At 36.5% G+C, this 10422-nt stretch overlaps 1 protein-coding gene across 1 annotated transcript; it reads left to right on the plus strand.

Annotated features, from left to right (window-relative positions):
* Positions 1–4147: 4147 nt before the first annotated feature.
* On the plus strand, positions 4148–4741 carry LOC112834644 (large ribosomal subunit protein eL20). Its single transcript, XM_025886097.2, has one exon. It carries the CDS (start codon positions 4177–4179, stop codon positions 4705–4707), a length of 531 nt encoding a protein of 176 aa, XP_025741882.1. The 5' UTR covers positions 4148–4176; the 3' UTR covers positions 4708–4741.
* Positions 4742–10422: the final 5681 nt, after the last annotated feature.

Here is a 10422-nt window from a genome sequence, read left to right on the forward strand (position 1 = left end):
TACATCTCTAGGAATGCACCCATTTCTTCCAGGTTATCTAATTTGCTGGCATAGAGTTGCTCATAATATGTTCTTTTAATTGTTTGTATTTCTTTGTTGTTGGTTGTGATCTCTCCTCTTTCATTCATGATTTTGTTGATTTGGGTCATTTCTCTTTTCTTTTTGATCAGTCTGGCCAGGGCTTTATCAATCTTGTTAATTCTTTCAAAGAACCAGCTCCTAGTTTCGTTGATCTGTTCTACTGTTCTTTTGGTTTGTAATTCATTGATTTCTGCTCTGATCTTTATTATTTCTCTTCTCCTGCTGGGTTTAGGCTTTATTTGCTGTTCTTTCTCCAGCTCCTTTAGGTGTAGGGTTAGGTTGTCTATTTGAGCCCTTTCTTGTTTCTTGAGAAAGGCTTGTATTGCTATATACTTTCCTCTCAGGACTGCCTTTGCTGTATCCCAAAGATTTTGAACAGTTGTGTTTTCATTTTCATTGGTTTCCATGAATTTGTTTAATTCTTCTTTAATTTCCTGGTTGGCCCATTCATTCTTTAGTAGGATGCTCTTTAGCCTCCATGTATTTGAGTTCTTTCCGACTTTCCTCTTGTGATTGAGTTCTAGTTTCAATGCATTGTGGTCTGAAAACATGCAGGGAATGATCCCAGTCTTTTGGTACCAGTTGAGACCTGATTTGTGACCTAGGATGTGATCAATTCTGGAGAATGTTCCATGGGCACTGGAGAAGAATGTGTATTTTGTTGCTTTGGGATGGTATGTTCTGAATATGTCTGTGAAGTCCATTTGGTCCAGTGTGTCATTTAAAGTCTTTATTTCCTTGTTGATCTTTTGCTTAGATGATCTGTCCATTTCAGTCAGGGGGGTGTTAAAGTCCCCCACTATTATTATATTGTTGTCAATGTGTTTCTTCGCTTTTGGATTATTTTTAAAAATACATTTTCTTGACCTCTATTTCTTAGTACATATTTTGAGAGTTCCAATGTAATTTCTATGGGGTACTGCCTGGGCAGTGAAATTTTTTTTTAAAGCTCCTTGGGCAATTCCATGTGCAACAAAGTTTGAAAACAACTGTTCTATACTACATTTTCTGTAGAAAAATACAAGTGTACTAAAGTCTGAATTTTTCAGATAATTGCCTTAATTCTTCCTTTTACAAAGTAAGACAACATTTGAGCCTCACTTCAACAAATGGGCAGGAAATAAGGTTTTCATAGAACATTCATTTCTTTATAGTTGAACTACATATGCAATAGATGATCTCTAAATGACAAAACTTCAAAATTCTAAGGGAAGATCATCAATGTTCTTTGACATGGACACTCAAATGTGATCACAGTCTTTCTAGAATTAGCAAACATTATCTTTACACACTGGTTCAACTTTCCCATACTGCCCCTGTCAACTCTGCACCCTGTATAGGACTCACTTCTGCATCTAAAAGCAGATGATCCTTTAAAGCCTTGCCTGATGAAAATCTCCTCACAGGTAAGTCAGACTGGCAGAGCGGCTGGTTTCATGAGTGATAACTCCAGTTGCTACAATACTCCATCTTCCTCCAAAGGGCAGATGGCTTCCAGCCTGTTTCATTCATGCTCTCCGTTCTGCTCCAGGGGGTAAAACTAAGTCTACTCAGCCTCCCACTAAGAGCTCTTTACAGTTTGACACAATTACCATCCTTTCTTTCCCACTTTTCTTCCCTTTTCCTAGAAAGACTGAAGATGGATGCCATCAACACAAATGTCCATCTAGAATCTAATTACACATTCTGTCAATCATTCAGAGTTCCAGTTAGTGATTTCTACATTAAAAACAACACCATTAAAGAGGGCACGTTCTGCATGGAGCACTGGGTGTTATGCACAAACAATGAATCATGGAACACTACATCCAAAACTAATGATGTAATATATGGTGATTACCATAACAATAAAAAATTTTAAAAAAACACCACCAAACATTAGTGATTTAAAACAACAATGTATTATTTTTATTTTACAGTGTGTGTGGTCTAATTGGCCTTATCTGCAGTTCTTGGTTAAGGTCTCTGAAGTGGTTGCAAGTCAGCAGCTCACTATATAGTCTATGAAAGTTCAAGTAAGATGTGCATCTCATGTGGCCTCGTTACTCACTTCATTGATCCTTGTCTCCTCTCTCCCCACCTGCTTTCTCAGTCTCCCAAAGAGTTATCATTTGGCATGGACTATGTACCACTTGATGGTCCCAAGGTTGTCTGTCTCACTTGTAATGTGGCAGCTAACTTATAATAAGCAGAAAGCAGAAACTGTGAAGACATTTAAGGGCTATGCCCCAAAATGACACAATGTCATTTTGCTTATACTTATTTTATTGCTTAAAGCAGTCACCGTATCCGTCCATACTGAAGGAGGCAGAGACAGACTCCATCTCTTGTCACAATACAGAAGAGTATGTGGGATGAAAGATATTATTGTGATTATCCATGAAAAATACAGTTTGCACCATTCAGCCAAACTCTCATAAGTGTCCTTCATGTCCTAGGCACCAGGCTAGTTTCTCGTTATTAAAAGTCATGATTAAAAGTCTCAATAAGTTAATTGTAGCAGCTGAGTCCCATACAACCTCCATCCTTTTAAAGTCTTTTTCATAGGAACTGCTGCCAAGCTACTACATGATATTTATATTTTAAAAAAGCAACTATATTTACAACTAGGCTTCTATCCCTATAAAGTTTCACCTAGTTGATCTCAGCCTTTTATTCTAACCTCAAAGTATAATTCTGAATTCTGTTATCTACTTCTTTGATTCTCATCATCTAAAAAGCATACCTTCTATATTTTATATAAATCATCCATTTGTTGATTCAACATATATTTACAGAGTACCTTCATAGTCAAAGCACTGGCAAAAATATATACATTGAATGGAACTTGAGCAATGACTTAACCCTTTGTCATATTACTCCACATCTACTTAAGGCTAATATTGATTCATCAACACATCCTGAATACAGCTGTCCAAAGGGGCTGAAAACTATGCAAATGTATTATCTGCTTTTCTACAGCTAGTTCACAAGGAAAGCCTAGGAGACTTTGTCAGATGCTATGTTTGCCATATTTGATCTATGGGAGCAGTAGCACATCAAAAGGGAGGCAGGAAAGCAGGTAGGAAGAAAGAAATTTGGTTTAATGACAATGCAAATTCAAACAGGTTCCAGGTGATCACTGCTTTCTATTTTAGGTTCTTATAGAATATTTGTTTTATAAAATATATATATTTTATAATCTCTTCAAGATTAACAATTTATTTAATTCCATGGGATATCCAAAAACACCAAAACCCATCTGCAAAGAATCCAGTTTTGGGATGCTTTCATTAATGAAATACTCTAAATCAATAAATATTTATGGATATGGATTACTGGTTTCAGAAGAACTAAAATTTAATTAACATACTCAACTGAGCATAAATCACTGGCCTTAATGATCCAGAATTTGATTACTTTGTCTCAAGTAATTATCTTAATATTGCTTTGTCTTGTCATAATTAATAACAATGATTACCATGTAATAGGTATGCCCTCTACAAGGAGTTGGTACAAATTAAGAGACAAAAAGGAAAATTTTCTATGAGACTCTTCTCCCACATTTAAACCCAATAAAATGGCTTTAATACTATAATCTCTCACATAAAAACTTTTCTGATAAGTCAAATACTTTAACTTTGAAGCATACAATCTCCTAAGATATGGAACTGACACATAAATTTGGTTTCTAATAATCAACTTACTTGATTTTACAGCTTTATGTCTGAATTCCCACAATTAGTTCCATAAAAGTAAACATATAACAAATTATTTCCAATTTCATTATCACCCAAAACAGTCTAGTATTATTACTCTACTGAATCAGATCACTCTGTGGTAAAGCTGTGCTATATTTATGTCTGGTACTTTAAGATTACATGAAAACTGCCTATGATGAGCATTCTAGAATCTTCCTATTGCTGGAGCTTTCATTACTATGTAATACACTTTCATCCAGAAAAACAGAATATTGCTAAAGTCTGTTTTGCTGCAAATCTGAATAAATTTATATCCCAACATCCACTTCACCTTTAAATATTTCCCAAATATTAACTAATTAAAAGACAATTACATTAACTTTTCTCGTGTGGCGGCGAGAGCGGGGAGTGCGCCATGAAGGCTTCGGGAACACTGCGAGAGTACAAGGTGGTGGGGCGCTGCCTGCCCACCCCCAAATGTCGCACTCCGCCCCTGTATCGCATGCGAATCTTTGCACCTAATCACGTCGTCGCCAAATCCCGCTTCTGGTACTTTGTGTCTCAGCTGAAAAAGATGAAGAAATCTTCGGGGGAAATTGTCTACTGTGGACAGGTGTTTGAGAAGTCCCCCTTGCGGGTGAAGAACTTTGGCATCTGGCTGCGCTATGACTCACGTAGCGGCACCCACAACATGTACCGGGAGTACCGGGACCTGACCACTGCGGGCGCCGTCACACAGTGCTACAGAGACATGGGCGCCCGACACCGTGCCCGGGCCCACTCGATCCAGATCATGAAGGTGGAGGAGATTGCAGCCAGCAAGTGCCGCCGACCAGCTGTCAAGCAGTTCCACGACTCCAAGATCAAGTTCCCGCTGCCCCACCGGGTCCTGCGTCGCCAGCACAAGCCACGCTTCACCACCAAGAGGCCCAACACCTTCTTTTAGATGCAGACCCTCACTGTCTCCAAGTCTGCTCAAATAAACTCTTTGGGAAAACCAAAAAAAAAAAAAAAAAAAAGACAATTACATTAAGTAACTTGCTTAAAGACACTCTATTTTTTTCAGAATTATGTAAGCCCATCACAGATAGTTTAGAATCTTAATGGTACCTAATTAATGTTACTATATAACATTATAAATATTCAAACTATTTTATTGCATTCTGTTTTTAACAAATGGGGAAACTAAGTCATAGGGCTTCATAGCCTTATAAAAAGATCAGAGAGGTGTCATTAATTCCATCACTAAAATTAAAGCCTTTCCAGATTCTATTCATGAGTCCTACCTACCAGACCATAAATTCTACTTTTAAAAATCATTAAATTACCCTTTAGCTAAAGTGACAGAACAGTTCCTTTTAAACCTATGGGTCTTCTGTTCAAGTGCCAGAATAGAAGGATTTGTCATAAAACCACAAAAAGAATTTGATTAAAGAACTCCTAATAAAGATCTATAATTTAATTTGCTCTTTTACTGGATAAGATCTTTAAATATTCTCACCTTATAAATTCACTTCATATTCATTTGGAATAGTACTTGATCATAGGAACGTGACTGTATGCTAGTACCAAAAGAAGGTAATTCAGCAATATGTTCTGTCAGGGACGTCACCACCCTATAACATCCATCATCCCACTTGGATGGTTAATAATTTCAGTAATTTTGCCATGACATTGTAATGCGAATGTTTCATATCCTGCAGCTCCTTTGTCATTTGGACTGGCTCTAAGGTCAAATGCTGGCAGTATGGTAATAAACTTTCATATGTCTGCTGTGCCCCTTCTGAGGGCGTTTCCCCCCACATTAGTAAAGAAAATTGCCAAACAGGAATTAGATGTAGATGGGCTCCTAAAGATGGTCTCTCACACACCAGTTACCTTTCTGAACATTCTACCAGCATGTATTGAGACAAACAGTATTGTATGAACTTGTACAAAGTTACAAAAGCAGACAGTATGCATTATCTAGTAATATAGATATGGATATGTTGAAATAATATACTAAGAAACGGAACCATATTTTAAATAACAATTTTAAAATAAATAGTTCCATGAAACTGACTTACAGTTAAAGGTCTAATTGTGCTTTTTTTTGTTTTTTCTTTTTCCTTGTGAAGTTTCCAATTGACTAGAAATTTGTATCAAGTCAAAGAAAGTTCCAAATTTGAAAGTCTACTCTAGACTGCACTAAACTCTCATCTAAAGCCTCATTTCAACAAAAACCATCAAAAGTAAAAACAGGCCAAAAGAATAGCCATAAGAATGTGGTTTTCTGAATTCTAGTCAATTGCAGAAGTGTGTGTGTATGTATGTGTGTGTCTTTTATTCACATAAAGATAATAGGAATCCTGTATCACCTTATGTGGAAAACCCAAAAGACTCCACTCCCAAATTACTAGAACTCATACAACAATACAGCAATGTGGCAGGATAGAAAGTCAATGCACAGAAATCAGTAGCTTTCTTATACACTAACAATTTAACTGTAAAAAGAGAAATTAGAGAATCAATTCCATTTACAATAGCACCAAAACGATAAGATACCTTGGAATAAACCTAACCAAAGAGATAAAGGATCTATACTCTAGGAACTACAAAACACTTATGAAAGAAATTAAAGAAGACACAAAAAGATGGAAAAACATTCCATGCTCATGGATTGGAAGAATAAACATTGTTAAAATGCCTACGCTGCCCAGAGCAATCTATACTTTGAATGCCATCCCAATCAAAATAACAATGGCATTTTTCAAAACGCTAGAACAAACAATCCCAAAATTTGTATGGAATCAAAAAAGACCCTGAATCGCCAAGGAAATGTTGAAAAAGAAAAACAAAACTGGGGGCATCATGTTGCCTGATTTCAAGCTATATAACAAAGCTATGATCACCAAGACAGCATGATACTGGCACAAAAACAGATACATAGACCAATGGAACAGAATATAGAGCCCAGATATGGACCCTCAACTCTATGGTCAACTAATCTTCAACAAAGCAGGAAAAAATATGCAATGCAAAAAAGACAGTCTCTTCAATAAATGGTGCTGGGAATACTGGACAGCTATATACAGAAGAATGAAACTTGACCATTGTCTCACACCATACACAAAGATAAACTCAAAGTGGATGAAAGACCTCAATGTGAGACAGGAATCCAATAAAGTCCTAGAGGAGAACATAGGCAGTAACCTCTTGGACATCGGCCACAGTAACTTCTTTCAAGACACATCTCCAAAGGCAAGGGAAACAAAAGCAAAAATGAACTTCTGGAACTTTATCAAGATAAAAAGCTTCTGCACAGCAAAAGAAACAGTCAACAAAACAAAGAGGCAACCCACGGAATGGGAGAAAATATTTGCAAATGACACTACAGACAAAGGGCTGATATCCAAGATCTATAAAGAACTTCTCAAACTCAGCACCCAAAAAACAAATAAGTCAAAAAAATGGGCAGAAGACATGAACAGACACTTCTCAAAGGAAAACATACAAATGGCTAACAGACACATGAAAAAATGTTCATCATCATTAGCAATCAGGGAAATTCAAATCAAAACCACATTGAGATACTACCTTACACTAGTTAGAATGGAAAAAATTGACAAGAAAAGAAACAACAAATGTTGAAGAGGTTGTGGAGAAAGGGGAACCCTCTTACACTGTTGGTGGGAATGCAAGTTGGTGGAAATGCAAGTGGCATGGTACAGCCACTTTGGAAAACAGTGTGGAGATTCCTCAAAAAATTAAAAATAGAGCTACCCTATGACCCAGCAATTGCACTACTGGGTATTTACCCCGAAGATACAGATGTAGTGAAAAGAAGGGCCATATGCACCCCAGTGTTGATAGCAGCAATGTCCGCAATAGCCAAACTGTGGAAAGAGCCGAGATGCCCTTCAACAGACAAATGGATAAAGAAGATGTGGTCCATATATATAATGGAATATTACTCAGCCATCAGAAAGGATGAATACCCAACTTTTGCATCAACATGGATGGGACCGAAGGAGATTATGCTAAGTGAAATAAGCAGAGAAAGTCAACTATCATATGGTTTCACTTATTTGTGGAACATAAGGAAGAGCATGGAGGACATTAGGAGAAGGAAGGGAATAATGAAGGGGGGGATATCAGAGGGGGGATGAACCATGGTGGTGGGGTGACAAGTTAGCCCGGTGATGGGTACTAAGGAGGGCACATATTGCATGGAGCACTGGGTGTTGTACAAAAACAATGAATCGTGGATCACTACAACAAAAACTAATGATGTATTATATGGTGAGTAACATAACATAATAAAATAAAATTTAAAAAAATATTATACTGTCAAACTATACTTTAATTAAAAATAAAATAAAGAAAAATGTATTTTCACATTAATAGTATTTTTCACTGACAGACCAAAGCAAAAGCAATAGATTTTAATCTGCATTTGCAGCTTTAAATTAGCTTATATAAAGAGAAATTTAAATCTTTTGTAAGCCTCTTTGAAGACAAAAAAGACTCTGGACTGGACCATGAGACCTTTGGGACACAGAGGGAATAGATATTTACCCTCAAAAAAATCCATAGAAAATGCTTTCCATTGACCCACTCTCCCAAGATTTTCAACATTATATTCAGATTCTTAAAATCTCAAGAGACTGAAGACAAAACATTAAGTCAGAAAAAGATATGTGGAAGACAGTTTTAACCATCCTGCATTTTTCAGTAAGAATATGTCAAAGAAGGAATAATTTCATAAAAGACTATTCTCCAAAATATACAAAGAATTCTTTTAAAACTTGATTAAAAATGGGTCAAATACCTTAACAGGCAATTCACCAAAAAGATGTACAGATACCAAATAAGTTAATAAAAAGATACTCCATCTCATATGTCATCAGGAAAATGCAAATTAAGTCAAGATTCTTATCTATGTAAAATAGCTCAAATCAAAAACACTGAAAACACTAAATGCTGGTGAAGATGTGAAGATGTGAAGTAAGAGAAACTCTCATAACATTGCTGATGAGAATGCAAAATGGTACACCCACTTTGGAAGAGGGTTGGCAGTTTCTTACAAAACTAAACATGCTCTTACCATGAGATCCAGCAATCATGCTTCTTGGTATTTACCCAAAGGAGTTGAAAATTTATGTGCACACAACAATCTGCACATGAATGTTTTTAGATTTATTCATTATTGCCAAAACTTGGAAGCAACCAAGATGTCGTTCAGTGGCTAGATGAATTATTAAGCTGGGTTAATATCCAGACAATGGAATACTATTTTATGCTAAAAAGAAATGTGCTATCAAGTCATGAAAAGAGATGAAGTAAACTTAAATGCATATTGCTAAGTAAAAGAAACCTATCTGGGAGGTTATATACTGTATGATTCCAACTATATGACATTCTAGAAAAGGCAAAACTACGAGATAGTAAAAAGATCAGTGGTTGTCTGGGATGGGACAAGGAAGAGATGAAAAGGCAGAGTATAAAAGATTTTTAAAGCAGTGAAAATATTCTGTATGATATTATAATTGGATACATATCATTATACACTTGTCCAAACCCATAGAATGAACACCAAGAGTCAACCCTAAGGTAAACTACAAACTTTGAGTGATTATAATATGTCCATATAGACTCATCTTTGGTTAAAAAAAAAAAAGTGCCACGTGTTGAGTGATGTTGATAGTTGGGGGAGACCGTGCATGTGTGGGAGTAGAGGGTATGTGGGAAATTTCTGTACCTTCAGTTTTATTACAACCCTAAAACTGCTCAAAAAATTAAAAAAAATAAATTAGAGTCATCCACAGGATTTTCTTGCTGAGCTTAATTTCGTTCAAATCATGAATAACTGTCTTTCCAGGTTAAGATAGAAGTTTAAAGAGATTTTGTTTGCTCTAATAAACATTTTGTAGGGGTGCCTGGGTGGCTCAGTCCTTAAGCGTCTGCCTTCAGATCAGGTCATGATCCCAGGGTCCTGGGATTGAGCCCCTCATCAGGCTCCCTGCTCAGCGGGAAGCCTGCTTCTCCCTCTCCCACTCCCCCTGCTTGTGGTCCCTCTCTCGCTCTGTCTCTGTCAAATAAATAAATAAAATCTTTAAAAAAAAAAAGATTTTGTAATCCTCAGGAACAAATGAGATCAAGTTGGGTCAACACTCAGATTCCTCATAGTGTGTATCACAGTGGACTGCAACCACTCTCACTTTTCACCCACCTAACAGACCCATGTTCCATAAAGACCACTTTTCATCTATGAACCCCCACTTTCTAACACAGTGCTTGGCACAATGAACAATAAATGTCAAATGAATATTGGTGAAGAGAGATGGAAAATTTCCCAAGGTCAGATTCTGAAAGAAATTATAAATAATGCTGGAGTTGGTTGAAGGCAAAACAATAAAAAAAAAAAAAACCTAGAATCGCTCTAGATAGAAAAAAATCAATCCTTCTAAATGCTAAGGAGAATTGTTCACTTTATTTTAGCAATCATCATTTATATGATTTGTATTTTAAAAAAAAATTCCCATAGGGCTTGGGAAGTCACCTTTCTTAATAGAGGCAAGTATTATCCTTTGAAATATACCATGTTAGGACATCTATTATCTTATGAAAGATGTGTTAGTGTTCCTGTTTATTGATCTGACCTCAACACCTCTAGACTATA

Source organism: Callorhinus ursinus, unplaced genomic scaffold, assembly GCF_003265705.2.
Source record: "Callorhinus ursinus isolate GAN/ISIS: 27379988/994484 unplaced genomic scaffold, GSC_fseal_2.0 scaffold17, whole genome shotgun sequence".
Taxonomy (NCBI): Eukaryota; Metazoa; Chordata; class Mammalia; order Carnivora; family Otariidae; genus Callorhinus; species Callorhinus ursinus.